Consider the following 22854-nt stretch of genomic DNA (forward strand, 5'->3'; position numbering starts at 1 on the left):
TTCTGTAACAACCCCTTGTGCGGCACCTTATCAAACGCCTTCTGAAAATCAAGAAACACCACATCTACCAGTTGTCCTCTATCCACCACACTAGACACATCCTCATAGAATTCCAATAAATTCGTCAGACACGACTTCTCCTTAACGAAACCGTGCTGCGTCTGCTCTATCAAACAATTCTCCTCAAGATGCCTCGCTATTTTCTCCTTGATCACGGATTCAAGCATTTTACCTACAACAGACGTTAAACTAACCGGCCTATAATTCCCTGCTTTTGCCTGCTACCCTTCTTGAACAACGGCGTAACATTAGCCGTTTTCCAATCTTCTGGCACTTCCCTGGAATCCAGCGAGGTTTGGAAAATAACCACCAAGGCATCCACTATCACCTCTGCCACTTCTTTCAGAACCCTTGGATGCATTCCATCCGGTTCTGGGGACTTGTCCACAATCAGTCCCTCTAGTCTGTCGAGCACCGCCTCTCGAGTAACAATAATGTCATTCAGGCCCTCTACTCCTACCATCTTTTCATCGCTAACACCCGGCAAATTATTCACGTCCCCCTCCGTGAAGACCGAAACAAAAAAGTTTTTCAAGGCCTCAGCCATTTCCCCATCCCCCACCACTAAGTCCCCCCTCTCATCCTCCAAGGGTCCAACGTTCACCCTAACCAGCCTCTTTCTTTTTATATATTTATAAAAACTCTTACTATCCGTTTTTATATTTAGCGCTAGCCCAGATTCATAGTTTATCCTACCTTTCTTTATCAACTTCTTCGTCATTCTTTGTTGATATTTAAACCTCTTTGTTGATATTTATTCCTGCCAATAGTGGAGGGAGTGAGGATTGCCAGAAAGCTGGCTGCTCACAGTACTTTGCGCAATCACACAGATACTGATCTCTCTATTTTGAGAGACCTGTAAGTTACCCCACCATCGCCTGCCATCCCCAGCTGATCTTCCCCATCCCCTCAGCCAGGCCAATTGAACGTCTCCCCACCAGGGTCGATCCCATTCCCCCCCCAACCCTGGTTTAGTCGATTTCCCATCCTGCCAGCCTGTGACAATCGCCTCCCCCTTCGGCCTTGCCAATTGCATTGCTGCCTCCCTAGCCCAGTCAATTGCCACTGCAGCTGGTTGCCAACTGCAGAGTACACAGCTCCACACACCGCCTTCAGCCGATCCCCATTGCAGCTCCCCCTGCCCATACTTAAACCCTGCCCCCTCTCTTCAGGCCCCATTCCTTCAGTCCCTGCTCTCTTGGCACTGCCTAGTGCCCAGTGGTCAGCACCAATTTACCTGTGGGCTATGCCAGATAGGCAGTGCCAGGGTGTCAGCCTGGCACTGCTCAACAGGCACTACACCCACACTCCAACCTACCAGGGGGCCTTAGTGGCTGCTGGTCCTTTCAGTGAGACCATTACATTGAGTTCCCATTGATAGAACCATCTGTGATCCATGCCGAGAGAACCTTCACCAGTGAAGTTGCTAAGCCAAGTGAGTCCAGACAATTTTCTGGGTTCGCTAATAATATTAAAATCAATATTTAAATGGATTTAAGTATTATGATCTCACCAGAAATCCAGGCCCAGTGACATCACGAGGGGCAAGAAACTGGGCACAAATCTGGTTTTTTGTCTCTTGTGTAATCTTACCGGTTTGCCCCGCCCATCAACCAGCAGAATGAACCAGTAAGATTGCCCCCAATGATTTTTCTGGCTCAACACTGGGTTGCCTGCCTCCAGTTCAAAACTTTTACACCTTCTCATCACAAAGGAGCTCATCTTTAGATTTTTCCTCCTACATACACTACAAATCAATCAAGCATCTTTTCTCCAGTATCTTTTTCAACTTCATCTCAAATACCATTGTCCTCAAAAACCACTTTGAACTCAACATCTCCAAATAAAAAAAGTCCATGTTTTTTCTATTTTGCTTTTTCTCTCAGGTCATGAAAGATCTCATGGTCATTTCTTTACTCAGAGGGTAGCAAGGGTGTGGAATGCCCTGCCTGCGACAGTAATAGACTCGCCAACATTAAGGGCATTTAAATGGTCATTAGATGAACATATGAATGATATTGGAATAGTGTAGATTAGATGGGCTTTAGATTGGCTTCACAAAATCAAGGGCTGAAAGGCTTGTACTGCGCTGTAATGTTCTATATTCTATGAAATCATTGTAAAATGGAAGAGTTCCTTATAACCTCTGAATTCTCCTTTGAAATTCAACAACCAGAAAACCAAGATTAACATTATCTCACAATGCAAATTTTACATCCAGCCTATTTACTTGGAATTCTAACCACCTTTAACCTTTTTATCTCTGGTCCCCTACAGGCAATCTGTCTTGAATAACCTTGCCTTATTTCATTAACCCTGGCTATACACACCTTTCTTTACCCATATGTAGGACAACAGCAAAATTCCCAGAAATATATCGGGGGCAATTCACCACTCATGCTGAATGGTGGCTTAATCTCTGGCCCTTTAAATTAGGCATTACGGGCAAAACTGGAATTGTGCTGGGTGCCATGCCCATTACAATTCTCCATTACAGTTGGCCATGCTAGCCCCAGTGAGGCAGGAAGCTCATGAATACTGTTCAAGTCAAATTAGAATCTTATTACCAGGTTTCAGGCTGGATGCTCCAGCCTCCCGATATGCTGCCAGTAGGAACTAGTGGACACTAAATAGTACAGGCTCTGACAAGTTTGGACCTGGCACCCTAGACTCCAAGGGGACGTAAGGAGGTAAGTTCAGTACCAATGTGCCTCTGTTACTGCCATGCTGCAGAGGGAGGGTCATCCAAGGAATGTGGGCGTTGGATAGCCTCAGGCTGAGTGGAAGAGGATGACTTTGGATTCTTCTCCGGGATGGTGGTCTTGTGGCTGGAGTGCATCTTCTAGCCATGGGAAAAGTGGACATCACTCTTGGCATGGTGACCTTGGGCAGCTGTCTGCACTCTGAAAGTTCTGATGTGGTCACTTAATTTTCCATGTTATCTGGATATTTGGAAGTCATCAAAATCAAAGCAGGCACCCCATTCTACAGAAAGGATTTCCCTCATTCTTAGAACTCCTGCTGTGAACAAAACCTTTTGAAGTCCTCTGTCTGGCAGGAAGGCCAGAATTTTACTGCCCTGCCTGCCTGGGAATCATAATGGATGAAGGACAGGCCACGGGAAGGTCCATTGACCTCAGGCAGAATTTTATGGTTTCAGAATGAGCGTGGTCATAAAATCTGACATGGATTTCCCTCATTTTCGATCATAAGCCTCAGGTGTGTGTAAACACTTGTGCAATCCTCTGACTGACAGGAGATATTGGTTTCACATGGACTTCCCTTTGGTACTTTGCATAATCCGCAGGTGGAGTCTGGTCATTTAGAACTTCTCTGATTGACAACTCCAGAGCAGATCATAAAGTTAATTGTTGATACAATCCAGTAAGAATCAAGTACTTCCTCTTTTCTAACTGCAATGTTTAGAATCAGGTGTGTTCTGATTGACAGGTCCAGGCTATTAAACAGCAGGCAGAAGCTTCCATTTCCTCTTTTCTAACTGCAGTGTTTATCAGCAGGCTCATTCTTAACTGCAATGTTCATAAACAGACTTGTTTTAGACCTTAAAACCTTGACTGTTTTTTTCTCCATGGTGAGTCTCCATCATCCACTCTTGCTGGAATAGCATTCTTGCACTGGATTTGGTACTGGGTAATGAACCAGACCAAGTGTTAGACTTGGAGGTAGGTGAGCACTTTGGTGATAGTGACCACAATTCGGTTACGTTTACCTTAGTGATGGAAAGGGATAGGCATATACTGAAGGGCAGAAGTTATAGCTGGGAGAAAGGTAATTATGAGGCTATTAGGCGAGATTTAGGATACATAGGGTGGAGTAGGAAATTGCAGGGGCTGGGAACAACTGAAATGTGGAGCTTGTTCAAGGAGCAGCTACTGTGAGTCCTTGGTAAATATGTACCTGTCAGGCAGGGAGGAAGTGGTCGAGAGAGGGAACCGTGGTGTACTAAGGAAGTTGAATCTCTGGTGAAGAGGAAGAAGGAGGCTTATGTAAAGATGAGACGTGAAGGCTCAGTTAGGGCACTGGAGAGTTACAAATTAGCCAGGAAGGAGCTAAAGAGAGAGTTAAGAAGAGCTAGAAGAGGACATGAGAAGACTTTGGCGGGTAGGGTCAAGGAGAACCCTAAAGATTTCTATAGTATGTCAAGAACAAAAGACATCCTGGCCATGATGGGGATTAGCACTGCAGTCAGTGGGATTGGTACATGCATTAAAAAGCCCAATCTTTGTGAAATCAGGCTTCCCAGTGTGTTTTATGCTCTGCATATTTACACACTAAAGATGGTTGAATTCTACCCGATAGGTGCTGCCCAAGTAAGCGAGAAACATGCGATTTTGCTACTGGTGGTTTCTATTCAGGAGAATTGTAGCCATAAAAAGTAGATCCACATCACACTTATAATCCAGTTATCTAATGGACCACTCATTAATTACATATTGCATAAATTATACTGTTAGTGCAATTGTATTGATAGATGTGACCAGATGTACAAGTCTTACCATTATCGGATTTTATCTGTTGTTTATATGATTTCTGTGTAGGAAGCATATAGCATACTGAATAAATATGAAGTGGATATTTCAAAGGAAGAAACAGAAGAAGTTGATACACTTCGGTACTTTTTCAACAAATTACAAGTTAAAGCTGTGAGTATTCTACAAATAATCCTCATGTCAGAGTCAATGCTAAATCTATAGGAATATTTAGCATTGAATAATATTCTAAAAGAGCATAAGTCTACTGGTGTATTTAAGAAGATATTGAAGAATACTCAGAAGTGTAGTTCTTTAAGAAAAATTTTTCAAGTACAGTTAACAGGCCCTAGGGCCTGGGTGGGATTGTGTTAGTACAAACTCGATGGGCTGAATGGCCTCATTCTGCCCTGTACAATTTATGATTCTAAGAATCACAGATTGTAGAATTGTTACAGCAGAAATCAGGGCTGTTTATGAAATACCGTCCTGTCTGTAACACTTACATTTTATTTTACATCTATGGCCTCTCATTCTACACCCTGTGAGGCAGCAGTGCTAATCACTGTGGTTAGCATTACAGCACCAGGGACCAAGTTCGATTCCAGCTTGGATCACTGTCAGTGTGGAGTAGTCTGCATGTTCTCCTCGTGTCTGCGTGGGCTTCCTCAGGTTTCCTCCCGAAGTCAGAAAGACATGCTGGTCTTTGGAGTCTTATGTTGCACGTGCATAGAATGTTGGTTAGGCCGCATTTAGAGTAGGGGAGGCGGTTTAGAACGGAGTTGAGGAGGAACTTCTTCACTCAAAGGGTGGTGAATCTCTGGAATTCTCTGCCCGTTGAAGTGGTGGAGGCTGCCTCGCTAAATATTTTTAAGAAGCGGGTTGATGGGTTCTTGATAAGAGAGGGGATTAAGGGTTATGGGGAGAGGGCGGGAAAGTGGAACTGAGCCACAACAGATCAGCCATGATCTTATTGAATGGCGGGGCAGGCTCGAAGGGCTAGATGGCCTACTCCTGCTCCTATTTCTTATGTTCTTATGTTCTTACCCTGCTGATTCCCCTGATACTTGGGTCAATTTAGCATGGGCAATCAATCCAACCTGTACATATTTGGATTGTGGGAGGAAACCGGTGCACTTGGAGGAAACTCACACGGACACGGGGAGAAAGTGCAGACTCCACACACACAGTGACCCAAGTCGGGAATTGAATCCGGGTCCCCGGTGCTGTGAGGCAGCAGTGCTAACCACTGTAACACCATGCCACCCTTTAAGCTAGTATGTCAGAGATACTACAAGATATAGGGCAGTTCTGGACTTCATTTTCATTATCAAAACTGGGCAGTGCTTGAAGTATAAGTGGGGGACCATTTTTCAGGCAATGATCATAACTCAGTTAGCTTCAAGTTTGCTATGGGAGGGTCTAGGATGGACCTGAAATCAAAGTTCTAAACTGGGCGAAGGCCAATTTGATAAGATCAGAAATTATTTGGCTAGAATGGACTGGGAGCAGACATTTTTAGGTAAATCTGTGACACAACAGTGAAATTCAAGAAAAAAACTAAGGAGGAACTAAACAGGACCAACATGTGCCAGTAAAGATAAAAGGTGGGACTAGCAACTCCAATGGAACCTAAATGTAAGAACATAAGAATGTTAGCGCGAGTGGGCGTAACGACCACTACGAACTCAGGGTAAAGTTCAATAACGGCACAGCTTTATTTTCTTCTACGTCGACAGAGAAGCACAGTCAGGACATACAATTGGACTGTCCCGAAAGCGCTCTGCCAGTCCCTCGCAGCAGGCTATAGTTATACCTGAACTTCGGTGCAATATGCGATTCAAATGCTAATACTTTATTTACAGTATTCGGCCTTAGCCATTCTGTCTCGATGTTTCCAAGTGTTGAGGAAATTGTTTTAGGTGCGTGTTAATTGTTTTGTCTGATTGGTTATTTAATAGTCCAGAATCTCCGGGGTTTGAACCATAGGTGTGTCATTAATCTCAAAAGAGGTTTTGAAGGGCCAGGAATGTTTCCTTAACTATGCTAATTTTAGGTGTCTCCATGGGTTGTTTGACTGTTTTAAAGGTGCTGATTTTGATGGGGTGGAGATTTAGTTCCCGTAGGTGCCATCCTGTCCAGCTTCCCTTATATGCTAGCCCTCATCTGCATTCTAAAAGCATGCTCTTGCCTACTGATCGGTGTCTGTTACTTTGTGATTCTTAGTGGAGGGGCTCTGAGGGTAGCTTTAGTTTGCTTCCATTTTGTGTGTCCAATTTCATAAAATTTGTTGTCCGATAATAAGAACATAAGAAATAGGAGCAGGAGTAGGCCATCTAGCCCTTCGAACCTGCTCCGCCATTCAATAAGATCATGGCTGATCTGAAGTGGATCAGTTCCACTTTCCCGCTTTCTCCCCATAACCCTTAATTCCCCTGTCTGTTAAAAACCTACCTACCCGTGACTTAAATATATTTAGCGAGGTAGCCTCCACCACTTCAACGGGCAGAGAATTCCAGAGATTCACCACCCTTTGAGTGAAGAAGTTCCTCCTCAACTCCGATCTAAACTGCCTCCCCCGTATCTTGAGGCTGTGCCCTCTAGTCCTGCTATCCTTTCTAAGCGGGAAGAATCATAAGAACATAAGAACATAAGATCTCTCTACCTCTACCCTATCCATCCCTTTCATTATCTTATACGTCTCTATAAGATTCCCCCCTCATCCTTCTAAACTCCAACAAGTACAGACCCAGTCTATTTAGTCTCTTTTTATAGTCCAACCCCCTCATCTCCAGTATCAGTCTAGTGAACCTCCTCTGCACTCTCTCCAAGGCCAAAATATCCTTGCACAAGTGCAACGACCAAAACTGCACACAGTACTCCAGCTGCGGCCTCACCAGTACCCTGTACAGTTGCAGCAAGACCTCCCTACTTTTATATTCTTTCCCCTTGCGATAAAGGCTCTCATTCCATTTGCCTTCTTGATCACCTGCTGCACCTGCAGACTGGGTGGGATATCGTGGGATACGCAGCATTGGATAAAGAGAACTCAAGGCAGAAGAAGTCCTAGAGGAATATAAAATGGGCAAGGGGGAACTTAAGAAGGAAATTGCAGCAAAAAGAATACTGAAAGAATACTGTCAAGTAAAATTAATGGAAATTCTAAACTTTTTTCTAAGTTTATTAAGGGGAGGAAAATAATTAGGGAAAATATAAGGCCTGTTAACGATAACAGTGGAAATCTGTGTGTGGAGCCAGAGGGCTTTTGATTTTCAAATCAAAAGAAGAGCATGGTAGGATTCTAAATGAATACTTTGGTGCTCAATAGTGAGGGGGACAACATTGGCATGGAAATCGGGGAGAAGGACTGTGATACAATTAAAGAAATTAACAATGCCAGACGGGAGGTTCTGAGTGGTCTGGCACACTTAAAACTAGATAAATCTTCAGGGCTAAATGAAATGTACCCAGGCTGTTGCGTGAGGCAAGAAAGGATATAAAAAGAGGTGCTGGAGGACTGGGGACAACCAATATGGTACCATTATTCAAGAAGAGAAGAAGGGATAAACAAGGAAACTACAGGCCAGTTAGTCTAACCTAGTGATTGGGTAACTATTGAAAGCAATTCTGAGACACAGAATTAATTTGCATTTGGAGAGGCAGGGTCATTGCAAGAACAGTCAGAATAGCTTTGTAAATGGGAGGTTCCATCTGACCAACTTGATTGAATTTTTTGAGAGATGAGCAAGTATGTAAGTAAGGGCAATACACTTAACATAGTCTACTCAGGCTTACAGCAAGGCTTTTGACAAGCTTCCACGTGGGGATTGATAGTGAAGGTAAGATCCCATGGGATCCAAGAAAATTTGGCAAATTGTATCTAGAATTGACCGAGTGCCGGGAGGCAGAGCATGATCATCAAGAGGTGTTTTTCTGACAGGAAAACTGTCTAGTGGGGTCCCACAGGGATCAGTGATGGCACCCTTCCTATTTCTGTTTTATATAAATTTTTAGATTTTAATGTAGCAGGCTTGTTGATCATATCATGAACATGTTCGTTCATGATATGAAAATTTGTGGGTGGTAAATAGTGAGGAGGAAAGCCTTAGATTAAAGGAGGATATAGACAAGTGGCCTCCTTCTTCACTGTAGGGATTCCATGATTCTGTGAATTCTATTGGCCACCGGTCAGATGGACTGATCAGTGGCCAATAGAATTCACAGAATCATAGAATCCCTACAATGCAGAAGGAGGCCACTTGGCCCATTCAATCTGCACTGACACTCTGAAAGCATTCCATCCTATCCCTGTAACCTGATATATTTACCCCACTCATCCCCATAACTGCGCATCTAGGGGCACGAAGGACAATTTAGCATGGCTGATCCATCTAACGTGCATATCTTTGGAATGTGGGAGGAAACCAGAGCACCCAGAGGAAACCCACGCAGACATGGGGAGAATGTGCTTCATTGGCTGGTGCATTGAGTTTAAAAATTGGCAAGTCATGTTGCAGCTTTGTAGAACGTTAATTAGGCTGCACTTGCAATATAGTGTTCAATTCTGGTTGCCACAATACCAGAAGGACGTGGAGGCTTTGGAGAGGGTACAGAAAAGATTTACCAGGATATTGCCTGGTGTGGAGGGCATTAGCTATGAGGAGAGGTTGGAGAAACTTGGTTTGTTCTCACTGGAACGACGGAGGTTGAGAGGTTGATAGAAGTCGACAAGATTATGAGAGGTATGGACAGAGTGGATAGTCAGAAGCTTTTGCCCCAGGGCGGAAGAGTGAATTACTAGGGGCATAGGTTTAAGGTGCGAGGGGCAAGGTTTAAAGGAGATGGACAAGGCAGGTTATTTTACACAGAGGGTGGTGGGTGCCTGGAACTTGCTGCTGGGGGAGGGAATAGAAGCAGATGTGATGGTGATTTTTAAAGGGCATCTTGACAAATACATGAACAGGATGGAAATAGAGGGAGTTGGTTCCCACAAGAGTAGGGGGCTTTAGTTCAGTCGGACAGCATTATTGGTGCAGGCTTGGAGGACGAAGGGCCAGTTCCTGTGCTGTAATGTTCTTTGTTCTTAAACAGAAAACTATGGATGGGATTTTCGGGTTGCTCCTGCTAGTGGGATATTTCAGTCCCATCAATAGCAACCTCACTCCCATGTGCTCCCCAGCGGCAGAAGTGCAAACTGCAAGTAACCCCATTGACACAATCCAGCCTCCCATTCACTGACTCTGTCTACACTTCCCACTGCCTCGGCAAAGCAGCCAGCATAATTAAGGACCCCATGCACCCCAGGCATATTCTCTTCCACTCTCATCGATATACTCTTGTCGGGAAAAAGATACAAAAATCTGAGGTCACGTACCAACAAACTCAAGAACAGCTCCATCCCTGCTGCCATCAGACATTGAATGGATTTACCTTGCATTAAGTTGATCTTTCTCTACACCCTAGCTATGACTGTAACACTACATTCTGCACTCTCTTCTTTCCTTTTCTCTTGTCTATATAGCATGCATGTTAATACATGTGACAATAATAAATCAAATAAAATGACAACAATAGGACCAGAAGATCACATCAAAGATCAACAACTTTAGATTTTAACCTTTCTTCTCCTGCACCCCCCCCCATCAGGACCCTGACATGCCCCCACCCCTCCCTCCCACACCTGTTAGGACTCCCACGTGCCTCCCCGTCAGGACACCGACATGATCCCCTGTCAGGACCCCTACTTGCCTCCCCATCAGGTCGCTGATATGCCCCCCCAAACAGGAACCCCACATGGCCCCCATCAGGACCCCAACATGCACCCCCCTCCCCGCATTCTGGAACCCCACATACCCCATCAGGATCTCTACCTGCCTCCGTCTGGACCCTGACATGCCCCCCAGTCGGGACCTCAACTTGCCCCCTCCATCAGGACCCCGACATGACCTCTCCCCCGCAATCAGGACCTTGATCTGTCACTCCCCCTATCAGCATCCCGACATTGTACCCGTAAGGACTTCCACATGCCTCCCCATCAGGGCCTCCAATCCATCAAGATCCCAACATGCTCCCATCAAGACCCCAAAATGCCCCCAACAATCAGGACCCCAACATGCCCTTCCATCAGGACCTCGCCATGCCCCCCCCGGCCCCCATTAGGGCCACAACATGGCCCCCAATCAGCATCCTGACATGCCCCCATCTGGACCCCGACATGCACCTGCCCCCAAAATCAGGCCCAAACATGTCCCCCATCAGGACTTTGACATACCCCCACCATCTGCACCCCGACATGAAACACCCCCCCAACCAGGGCCAAACATGCCCTCCCCCAATCAGGACCCCGACATGCCTCCATCGGGACCCCCCAAAATGTCTCCCCATCAGGATCGTGACATGCCCCCCAAAAGGACCTCAACCTGCACCCTCCCCATCAGTGCCCCAATATGGTATGAATGAACAAAATTCCTGATTTAACCCAAAAGTAAGATTATAAAATCTCTCATCACAATCACATTCCGGAGTTGAGGGGGTTGAACTATGAGGAGAGGCTGAATAAACTAGGCTTGTACTCGTTAGAGTCTAGAAGAATGAGGGGAGATCTCATTGAGACATATAAGATGATGAATGGGATGGATAGGATAGAGGTAGAGAGGCTCTTCCAGCTCAGAAAGGACAGTAGGACGAGAGGGCACAGCCTCAAGATAAGGGGGGGAGCAGTTTAGAACGGAGTTGAGGAGGAACTTCTTCACTCAAAGAGTGGTGAATCTCTGGAATTCTCTGCCCATTGAAGTGGTGGAGGCTGCCTCGCTAAATATATTGAAGACGCGGGTTGATAGGTTTTTGATAGGCAAGGGGATTAAGGGTTATGGGGAGAAGGTGGGAAAGTGGGACTGAGCCACGACAGATCAGCCATGATCTTATTGAATGGCGGGGCAGGCTCGAAGGGCTGAATGGCCTACTCCTGCTCCTATTTCTTATGTTCTTATGTAAACAGAGTTAGGGGAAATTTGCCATAGTCCACTTCAAGAACTAAACTACCTCTGCTCATGGAGATGGGGAGAAAAATAAACAAGTTCAGTTTGCCTTTCTCTCCCCTGGCCATCAAATTCTGAATATTTTCCAAGGCTTTAAGTAAATATGAAAAAAACTGTACCTTTTTCATTATGAATATATTAGCTATATTGCACATTATTATATTGTTACAACTTGGTTTTATTTTTGGACTTGATTTTTTTTGTAAATTTGAAGCTGTATATAATACATGTAGACGTTTTCATTTTTTTTATTGTAAACAATGTCACCTTCGCATTTACTTGTTTATTTCTAAATTATCAAATTAAAAATGACCAGTTAACTAAGAATTGGAAGACGTGGGAGTATGCTGTTTGCTTGATTTCGTGATATAATTGCTTGTCTTAACAGAGAAATGTGCAAGATGAATTGGTTCAAGTCCAACCCAAATTTAAGGCTAACTTGTTGGAGTCAGTGGATATTTTCCAGAAAGAGGTGCTTAAATATGGGCGACAGTACGAAAAAGTAAGTTTTGGTAAAATTAAATCAGTTGAATACAGGAACTGGAAAGGATTCTCTATTTTTACTCTTTCATGGGATGTGGGCGTCAGTAACAAGGCTTGTATTTATTTCTCATCCTTACCATCCTTGAAAAGGAGGTGTGTGTGTGTGTGTGTGTGTGTGTGTGTGTGTGTGTGTGTGTGTGTGTGTGTGTGTGTGTGTGTGTGTGTGTGTGTGTGTGTGTGTGTGTGTGTGTGTGTGACCAATTTACTAAAACAAATGAATTGGACTGCAAGGGTCAAGGACATCAAATAATCTAGGAGTGAAAGACATGCACTTATGGCTGAGTTGAATTTTGCTACAATTAAATAAGTAAAATAAATTTGCAGAAAGAAAGATAATTGTGTTCATTTGTGAAATTTCAAAGGGAAATAAAAGGCCAAGTGACTTTCCAGCCAAACCAAGAAGAGTGTTTGCTTAAACAGCAGTGTGTGTAGAGAATGGAAAATTCTACCTTTGTTGCAAGGTGACCCAGGTTTTGTCTAACTATTCAAGGCTATTTTTGATTTCAGAAAGACAGAAGCTATAAAAAGGTAGTGGGGAAGCTCTGTTAAGGATAACATTAGGAGATTATTGAGAAATGACCTTAGTTCAAAAGATCAAAATGTTGAATCAATTTGGATTGAGATAAAATTAGCAGAAGTCAGAAATCACTTGGATTAATTTATAGACTCGCTTAAAGTACGTACATTGGAGGAAAGAATATGGGGGAAGATATAATTGAGATTTATAAGAAAAGCATTGGAATAATCAGAGATGATTATAATCTTCATATGGATTGGATGAATCAGATTAGCATAGGTGGCTCAGAAGATGACTTCACAGAGTATATTCACCCAACTACTTAAAGCAATATGTTCCAATACCAGACCTGTTAATGTACAATAAAACAAGATAAATTAAAGGTCTCATATTAAAGAAGCCTTAAGGCAACTGTTATCATAACATGACGGAATTTTACATTTGAGGGTGAGAAGTCTGGGTCCAGCACAAATGCCTTAAACTGAAGTAATGGTGATTTCAAGAGAAAGGACAAATTGGCTAAAGTGAGCTGGGACAATAGGTTAAAAGGAAGGATTGTAGAGTAACAGTGGCTCTTGAAGGATATATTTCATAACTCTCAGCGTGAAGAAATATTTTGTGAGATGGCTGCACCATCCATTAACAATATTATTAAACTGAAAGAAAAAATGCACATACTGCAAAGGGTAATAGGTCAGAAGATTGGACAAATATTTGTAAATTGTGTGGTTACCTTTCCCATTCTGCCAGCCATTTTCCTTCTTATTTTGCTTCTGTTGCTGTGCTGTCCAACATAGTTCCACCAACGTACTTATGCAAGGGTCTTTTCAAAAACAATGGGTGTAATCTTACGACTTTGTTATGCCCATCATTTGGAAAGGTGAGGTGATAAGATTCAAGCTAATTTTTGTGCCTCACGCATCCTTCCCAGCCCTGTTTTGCTGGTGAAATCGGCTTTGCACACAGAAAGGATGTGATGCCAATTTAAATATTAATGACGTGCTTTATATGTCGTTATATGACATTAGTGAGTCCCGGATACTATCGTCTGGGCTCATTTGCATTCAACCCCTTGCTTGTTGAGTTTCATACTGGTCAGAATTACAGCTGGTCTCCACCAGATGTGATAGCCTCACTTGGGGGGATCAGAGGCCTTGGGTGGTTGGTGGCATTGCCACAGGGCGTCAATGGGGCAGTGCCAACCTGGCGCTGCCAAACACCCTGGAACTGCCTACTGGGCACCATAACTGTGTCAGGACAGTGTCATGGATGTGGGTCTGAGTGGAGACGGAGCCTGAGTAGAAGTGGGGCTAGAATGTGTGGGAGGCAAGGGGAGAGTTTTGCAAGGAAGCGACCTCTGCAAAGTAGGGAGGCAAGGGGGAAGACTGCAAGGTGGGGAGGCAAGGGGGGAGCTCTGCAGGGGGAGGGAGCTCTGCAAGGTGTAGAGGCAAGAGGGAGCTCTGCAGGGCGAAGGGACCTTCTTAAAAGAGGGAGTGGTGATCAATTGTGGGTAGAGCTCTGCAGATGAAGAGGTGATTGTTGGGGGTAGAACGCTGCAGATGGGGAGTGACCACGGGTGGAGAGCCAAGCTCTGTCGGGGAGAACACTACAGGGGAGGCAATCACTGTGTGTGGTGGGGGGGGGGTGCACTGCAGACGGATGTATGGTCATTAAGGATGGAACGCTACAGATGGGGAGTGGGTGAGCTCTGTGGACAGAGTGTGATCATAGGTTGAGGATCACAGAAAGCGATTGGCCGGAGCGGGCAGGAACCATCACTGGAAGCAATTGGTGAAGAGGAGTGGGAGGCATTGTCATGGGGCGGTTGGGTGGTGGCAGGAAATTTCCCAATTCACTGGGAGATTGGAGCATCTGTGTATTGGTGCCACAAGCACTTTGTAGCCAAATTCACTGGTGAGCTTAGGCTTCACCTCCTTTACTGGCAAAACTCACATTGAGGCTCTTTTTTTGCATTGAGTTCTGTAAGATTGTGACTCACAATTTGCTAAAAAAATTGGTACCATTCCCTCTTATTTTCTCACTTAGATCCGACACGAGTTGTTCGGCACTTAGAGAGTGTAATCTTATTGGCTGTTTATGTTCTACTCCTGGTGTGGCAAGGACAGAGAATCTGGCACCCAATCAAATCTCTGTTCACTGCAGCCGGTTGGGAAAATTCCACCAGTGTGAATGGTCATAAGATTCCAGCCAGAATTGTTTTTGTGAGATTGTAGTCTATGTTCTCAGTGTGGCTCTTGGTTGCTACTCCGGGCCGCTCTGCATAGTTGGATGCCAAACCCAAAATTGCCTTCTTAGTGGGCCGATACTAAAAAAATCGCCTGGAAAGAAAATTACTCAGAGTCATATTGCTGAGTCAGATTTTAAGTGCATAAATGTCTGTCTTATATTTGCATATTCCAGAAGTAACATTTGCACTTCACATTATAGAAAAATAGTTTATAAATTTCACAAGATGAAACTATGGAATATTTATGGTGCAAGCTCTCAAATGGCAATTGGATTCCTGTGCACATCATCTTGAGACCACACTCGCTGTCTGCAAGGTTGCCAGTGGGGGCTGAAGATCAGTAAGTTGCAGTTCTTGCTGGTGAGAACATGACTTGGGATCTTCCCTACTCTTTGCTGGCAATGACCTGCTTTGCATGACGTTGGTGTAGTTTACAATAGGTTAACCAGGAGCATAAAGGTAAGTATAGCCTCAGGAGGATGGGACATGCCTGTAGCTTGCCCCAAGCCCATGATCACTGCCCCCACTGATCAAGCTGCCCCACTGCAGAGTTATCCCCTTCTCTCCTCCCCCACGGGTTCCCACCCACCACCTCCCATCAGACTCCACCACCCCTCAGGCTCCATCCTCTTCAGGGGCAGCACAGTAGCAAAGTGGTAAGCACTGCTGCTTCATAGCTCCAGGGTCCTGGGTTCGATTCCCGGCTCGGGTCACTGTGTGTGTGAAGTTTGCACATTCTCCTCATGTCTGTGTCAGTTTCCTCTGGGTACTCTGGTTTCCTCCCACAGTCCAAAGATGTACGGGTTAGGTTGATTGGCCATTGCTAAGAAATTGTTCCTTAGTGTCCAGGGATGTGTAGGTTAGAGGGATTAGTGGGTATAGTAAGTAGGGATATGGGATAGGGCCTGTGTGGGATTGTGTTTGGTGCAGACTCGATGGGCTGAAGGGCCTCTTTCTGCACTTTAGGGTTCTATGGTTCAGGCCTGCCACCACCCCGCACCCCCTTGGCACTGCCAGGGGGCCAGACCACACAGGGGGATTTAATGGCCTCTGTTCCAACTGGCTAGTCATTTACGTCTAATTCCCAATGGTGGGGACCATCTGTGATTCTTGTTCATGAGGACCCCAACTGGCAAGAGAGCTAAGGCAAGTGAGCCTGATCAATAGTGTCCGGGGCTTGTCAATCATATCATTAATATTGAAATCAGCCATGTACCTTTTCTGGTTGGAATTTCTCACGTTATCTGAACTCTTCCATTAAAATTCAGTTAGAAATAGACATTAATCTTTCTAGATTAATAGAGAATTTTGAGCATGTTATATCATTATCTTTACCCAGCGGGTGGTGAGGGATTGGAATGCCCTGCCTGCTGCAGTTGTAAATGCGTCTAGTTTGGGGGCGTTTAAGAGATCTCTGGATAGGTTTATGGACGAAAAGGGATTGGTATAGGATAGTGGGTCATTGTTTTTGTAACTGGTCGGCGCAACATCGTGGGCCGAAGGGCCTGTTCTGCGCTGTAATGTTCTATGTTCTATGTTCTATGTTCTATGTTCTATGTTGTTTTAGGAAGGTCCTATGGTTGCAGGTATTGCACCTGCAGAAGCCAGCACAAGATTACAAATCTTTCAGGTAAGCATAATGATAATGTGTGTGTAAATTAATTGTTAAGGTCAATTAATTACCAGAAAAAAACATAATTTGATTATGTTTCACCTTTAGTTTGGACCAGTTTTCCTATTTTTCCCATGTACTGATGCCAGTTTTTGTTTGAAAGTTCAATGCTATTCTTTGGGTGGGCTTTGATACAGGTCCTCACAAATAAGGACCTGGTGTGTTGGACCCAAGAGTCGAAGAAGCACTGCCACTGCCCCCCCCAACACCCACTCACCATGCAAATTCTGAAGTAACTAGGTAAACTTTAACTTCCATGCCTTCTGGAATCAAAGAACCATAGAATCCCTACAGTGCAGAAGGAAGCCACTCAGTCCATCATGACTGAACTGAAAACAATCTCACCCAAGCCCTATCCCAGTGACCCCACGTATTTAGGCTGCTAATTCCCCTGACACTATGGGGCAGTTTAGCATAGCCAATCAACCTAACCTGAACACTGTTGGACTGTGGGAGGAAACCGGAGCACCTGGAGGAAACCCATGCAGACATGGGGAGAATATGCAGAGTTTGCACAGACAGTGGCCCAAGTTAGTATTTGAACTGGGGTCCCTGGTGCTGTGAGGCAGCCGTGCGAACCACTGTGCCACCATGCCACCTCCTGGACACCTGGCAGGATTTAAAATCATTGCAGCATTCCATTCTGCAGCAGAGATTTTCCTTTCTCCCTGTCAGAAAGCTGCAAACACCTTTGACATCCTCTGACAGAGAGAAGATGTTAATTTCACCTGGAGGGAGAGGGTGGGCGGGGGTGGAGGGCTGGTTCCAGTATGCCCAGCTGTGCATTCAGCCTCAATATATGCACACAGCTCTGTAAAAGATTCAATTGCCTGCTCAATGGATTTCTATTATCCTTCAGCCACCATATTTATTTTGATTTCCCTTCATAGTTGCATTGTAAGTACCCCATTGATTCTGACAGCAATGTAGACAGAGTCTAATCCTAATTGACAGCCTGTGGTTTCATTTCCTCTGTTGCAAACCGCTTCAATGTGTGGCATTGTTAGTCAAGGACAGTATTACGGTGGCAGAAAGGACGTTTGATGTGGACCTGTCCATTGAGGTAGTATGGGCTGAGATTAGAAACAGGAAGGGAGAGATCACACCGTTGGGAGTTTTTTATAGGCCTCCAAAAAGTTCCAGAGATGTAGAGGAAAGGATTGCAAAGATGATCCTGGATAGGTGCGAAAGTAACCGGATAGTTGTTATGGGGGACTTTAACTTTACAAATATCGATTGGAAAAGCTATAGTTCAAGCATGTTAGAGGGGTCAGTTTTTGTCCAATGTGTGCAGGAAGGTTTCATGACACAGTATGTAGATAGGCCAACAAGAGGTGAGGCTACATTGGAATTGGTACTGGGTAATGAACCAGACCAGGTGTTAGACTTGAAGGTAGGTGAGCACTTTGGTGATAGTGACCACAATTTGGTTACGTTTACCTTAGTGATGGAAAGGGATAGGCATATACCGAAGGGCAGAAGTTATAGCTGGGGGAAAGGTAATTATGAGGCGAGATTTAGGATACATAGGGTAGAGTAGGAAATTGCAGGGGCTGGGAACATCTGAAATGTGGAGCTTGTTCAAGGAGCAGCTACTGCGAGTCCTTGATAAACGTGTACCTGTCAGGCAGGGAGGAAGTGGTCAAGCGAGGGAACCGTGGTGTACTAAGGAAGTTGAATCTCTGGTGAAGAGGAAGAAGGAGGCTTATGTAAAGATGAGACATGAAGGCTCAGTTAGGGCACTGGAGAGTTATAAATTAGCCAGGAAGGAGCTAAAGAGAGAGTTAAGAAGAGCTAGAAGAGGACATGAGAAGACTTTGGCGGATAGGATCAAGGAAAATCCTAAAGCTTTCTACAGGTATATCAAGAATAAAAGATTGATTAGGGCAAGATTAGGGCCAGTCAGAGACAGCAGTGGGAAGTTGTGCGCGGAGCCTGAAGACATAGGAGAAGCACTGAATGAGTATTTATCGTCAGTATTCACGCAGGAAAATGTCAGCGTAGTCAAGGAGAATACTGCGATACCAGGTAGTAGACTAGACGGGATTGAGGTACATTAGGAGGAGGTGTTGGCAATTCTTGAGAGTGTGAAAATAGATAAGTCCCCTGGGCCGGATGGGATTTACCCTAGGATTCTCTGGGAGGCTAGGGAGGAGATTGCAGAGCCTTTGGCTTTGATCTTCATGTCGTCATTGGCTTCAGGTATAGTGCCGGAAGACTGGAGGATAGCAAATGTTGTCCCCTTGTTCAAGAAGGGGAGTAGAGACCATCCTGGGAATTATAGACCAGTGAGCCTTACTTCAGTTGTGGGCAAAGTTTTGGAAAGAATTATAAGGGATAGGATTTATAATCATCCGGAGGGAAATAAATTGATTAGGGATAGCCAACACGGTTTTGTGAAGGGTAGGTAGTGCCTCACAAACCTTATCGAGTTTTTTGAAAAGGTGACCAAAGAGGTGGATAAGGGTAAGGCAGTTGACGTGGTGTATATGGATTTTAGCAAAGCGTTTGATAAGGTTCGCCATGGTAGGCTATTGCAGAAAATGCAGATGCATGGGATTGAGGGTGATTTAGTAGTTTGGATCAGGAATTGGCTAGCTGATAGAAGACAGACGGTGGTGGTTGATGGGAAATATTCAGCCTGGAGTGCAGTTACAAGTGGTGTACCTCAAGGATCTGTTTTGGGGCCACTGCTGTTTGTCACTTTTATAAATGACCGAGATGAGGGTGTAAAAGGATGGATTAGTAAATTTGCTGACGACACCAAAGTTGGAGGAGTTGTAGACAGTGAGGATGGATGTTACAGTTTGCAGAGGGACATAGATAAGCTGCAGAGCTGGGCCGAGAGGTGGCAGAAGGAGTTTAATACGGAAAAGTGTGAGGTGATTCACTTTGATAAGAGTAACAGGAGTGCAGAATATAGGGCTAATGGAAGGACTCTTAGTAGTGTTGATGAGCAGAGAGAACATAAGAACATAAGAACATAAGAAATAGGAGCAGGAGTAGGCCATCTAGCCCTTCGAGCCTGCCCCGCCATTCAATAAGATCATGGCTGATCTGTCACTGCTCAGTTCCACTTTCCCGCCCTCTCCCCATAACCCTTAATCCCCTCTCTTATCAAAAACCCATCAACCTGCATCTTAAAAATATTTAGCGAGGCAGCCTCCACCACTTCAACGGGCAGAGAATTCCAGAGATTCACCACCCTTTGAGTGAAGAAGTTCCTCCTCAACTCCGTTCTAAACCGCTCGCCCTTTATCTTGAGGCTGTGCCCCCTAGTCCTACTGTCTTTTTTGAGCGGGAAGAGTCTCTCCACCTCTATCCTATCCATCCCATTCATCATCTTATACGTCTCAATGAGATCTCCCCTCATTCTTCTAAACTCTAACGAGTACAAGCCCAGTTTATTCAGCCTCTCCTCCTAGCTCAACCCCCTCAACTCCGGTATCAGCCTAGTAAACCTCCTCTGCACTCCCTCCAAGGCCAAAATATCTTTGCGCAGGTACGGCGCCCAAAACTGCACACAGTACTCCAGCTGCGGCCTCACCAATGCCCTATACAGCTGCAGCAAGACCTCCCTACTTTTATATTCAATCCCCCTCGCTATGAAGGCCAGCATCCCATTCGCCTTCCTGACCACCTGCTGCACCTGCAAGCTGGGTTTTTGCGACTCATGCACAAGGACCCCGAGGTCCCTCTGCACCGTCGCCTGCTGCAGTTTTTCGCCCCGTAAGTAATAGTCCTTCCTACCATTCTTCCTACCAAAGTGGACCACCTCGCACTTGCCAACATTAAATTCCATTTGCCATTTCCTGGCCCATTCGCCCAGCCTATCTAGATCCTTCTGCAGACTCTCCACACCCTCCGCACAATTTGCCGTTCCTCCAATCTTGGTGTCATCAGCAAATTTCGATACCCTACACTCGGTTCCCTCCTCCAGATCATCTATATAAATGGTAAAAAGCTGAGGCCCCAGCACCGACCCCTGGGGCACTCCACTAGTCACCATCCGCCAATCCAAATAGCACCCGTTGACCCCCACTCTCTGCCTCCTATTTGACAACCAATCCTCTATCCACGCTAACACCCTACCCCCAACTCCATGTCCCCTGACCTTCTGCAATAACCTCTTGTGAGGTACTTTGTCAAACGCCTTCTGAAAATCTAGAAAGACCACATCCACCGGCTCTCCTCTATCCACCGCCCTAGACACACCCTCATAGAATTCCAGTAAATTTGTCAGACACGACTTCCCTTTAATGAAACCATGTTGCATCTGCTCTATCAAGCAATTCCCTTCAAGATGCCTCGCAATTTCCTCCTTAATGACAGATTCTAACATTTTACCTACCACAGACGTTAAACTAACCGGCCTATAATTCCCCGCCTTTTGCCTGGCACCCTTCTTAAACAACGGCGTAACATTAGCCGTTTTCCAATCAGCCGGCACTTCCCCGGAATCCAGCGACGTCTGGAAAATAACCACCAAGGCATCCACTATCACCTCCGCCATTTCTTTCAGAACCCTCGGATGCATTCCATCCGGTCCTGGGGACTTGTCCACAATCAGCCCCTCCAGTCTGTCGAGCACTGCCTCTCTAGTAACAGTAATGTCATTAAGACCCTCCAGTCCTACCACCTTTCCATCGCTAACACCCGGCAAATTATTCACGTCCTCCTCCGTGAAGACAGAAACAAAAAAGTTATTCAATACCTTAGCCATATCCCCATCCCCTACCACTAGGTCCCCTTTCTCATCCTCTAAAGGACCAACATTCACCCTAGCCAGCCTCTTCCTTGTTATATATTTATAAAAACTCTTGCTATCCTTGTTTATATTAAGCGCTAGCCCAGCATCATAGTTTCTCCTACCCTTCTTTATCAACTTCTTTGTCAATCTTTGTTGACATTTAAACCTCTCCCAATCCTCTTCTGGCCCACTACTCTTAGCTACTCTAAATTCCTCCCTCGGGGTACATGTGCATAGCTCCCTGAAAGTTGGCACCCAGGTTGATAAGGTTGTTAAGAATGTGTACGGTGTGTTAGAGTTTATTGGTAGAGGGATTGAATTTCGGAGCCATGAGGTCACGTTACAACTGTACAAAACTCTGGTGCGGCCGCACTTGGAGTATTGCGTACAGTTCTGGTCGCCACATTATAAGAAAGATGTGGAGGCATTGGAAAGGGTGCAGAGGAGGTTTACCAGGATGTTGCCTGGTATGGTGGGAAGGTCTTATGAGGAAAGGCTGAGGGACTTGAGGTTATTTTCATTGGAGAGAAGAAGGTTACGAGGTGACCTGATTGAGGCATACAAGATGATCAAAGGATTGGATATGGTGGACAGTGAGAGCCTTTTACCTCGGATGGTAATGGCTAACACAAGGGGACATAGCTTTAAATTAAGGGGTGGTAATTAAAGGATGGATGTCAGAGGTAGGTTCTTTACTCAGAGGGTAGTAAGGTCGTGGAATGCCCTGCCTGCAGCAGTTGTGGACTCGTCAACTTTAAGGGCATTCAGATGGTCAGTGGATAGGCATATGGATAACATTGGAATAGTTTAGGTTAGAGGGTCATTAGATTGGTTCCACTGGTCAGCGCAACATCGAGGGCCGAAGGGCCTGTACTGCGCTGTAATATTCTATGATCTGTGTTCTATGTTCTACTTCAGAGGAAAAAGCTGGTGTGGGCACTTACCATCAATATAATCATGGCCATGTTTGTAAGCTCAATTAGTTGAAACCAACAATTTGACATAAACAATTTAGGCCTAGCATGTGAGAAAATACAGCTTCAAAAGATTGCATTCACATGAAAGAAAATCTGCACATAACAACAAAATAAATAACACTACTGATAATCCTTATGTTTAAGCTGTGGTTTGTTTCAGAGCTGGTTTGATGAGTTATGGAGGAAATTTGTGACATATTCCTCGGGAGAGCGTCTGTTTGGATTGCCAATCCAAGACTATGAAATACTACAGAAAAATAAGTAAGTTACATTTGACACAGGAAAGCATGCATTTAATAATATGTGACAATTCCACTTGATAGGGATGCCCTGAACCCTTATGTGTAGAGATCCTCTTTTGTGAAATTGAAAATACAGGGCTTTTGGAGGAAGAGTATGATTGGGTATTGGATAGCTTTTTCAAAGAGCAGGCCTAAACATCTCAAGAGAAACAAAGATTTTAATTTGTGTAACACCTTTCAGTACCTCAGCACATCACCAAATGATGGGCAGCCACAGAAGTAATTTTGAAATGTAATCATCAATTTTCCTTCATTGAA

At 44.8% G+C, this 22854-nt stretch overlaps 1 protein-coding gene across 1 annotated transcript in view; it reads left to right on the top strand.

Moving 5' to 3' along the window:
- Positions 1–22854, top strand: part of LOC145345623 (dynein axonemal heavy chain 8-like) — a 1557438-nt gene that overhangs the window by 681847 nt on the left and 852737 nt on the right. The window contains exons 32-35 of the mRNA XM_080193457.1: positions 4620–4724; positions 11976–12089; positions 16463–16525; positions 22455–22555. Of these exons, the coding sequence (XP_080049583.1) occupies positions 4620–4724; positions 11976–12089; positions 16463–16525; positions 22455–22555 (383 nt within the window). The remainder of the gene's footprint in view (positions 1–4619; positions 4725–11975; positions 12090–16462; positions 16526–22454; positions 22556–22854) is intronic.

The sequence above is a fragment of the Carcharhinus amblyrhynchos genome, chromosome 7 (genome assembly GCF_965287045.1).
Source record: "Carcharhinus amblyrhynchos chromosome 7, sCarAmb.v2.hapA, whole genome shotgun sequence".
In the NCBI taxonomy this organism is placed as follows: Eukaryota; Metazoa; Chordata; class Chondrichthyes; order Carcharhiniformes; family Carcharhinidae; genus Carcharhinus; species Carcharhinus amblyrhynchos.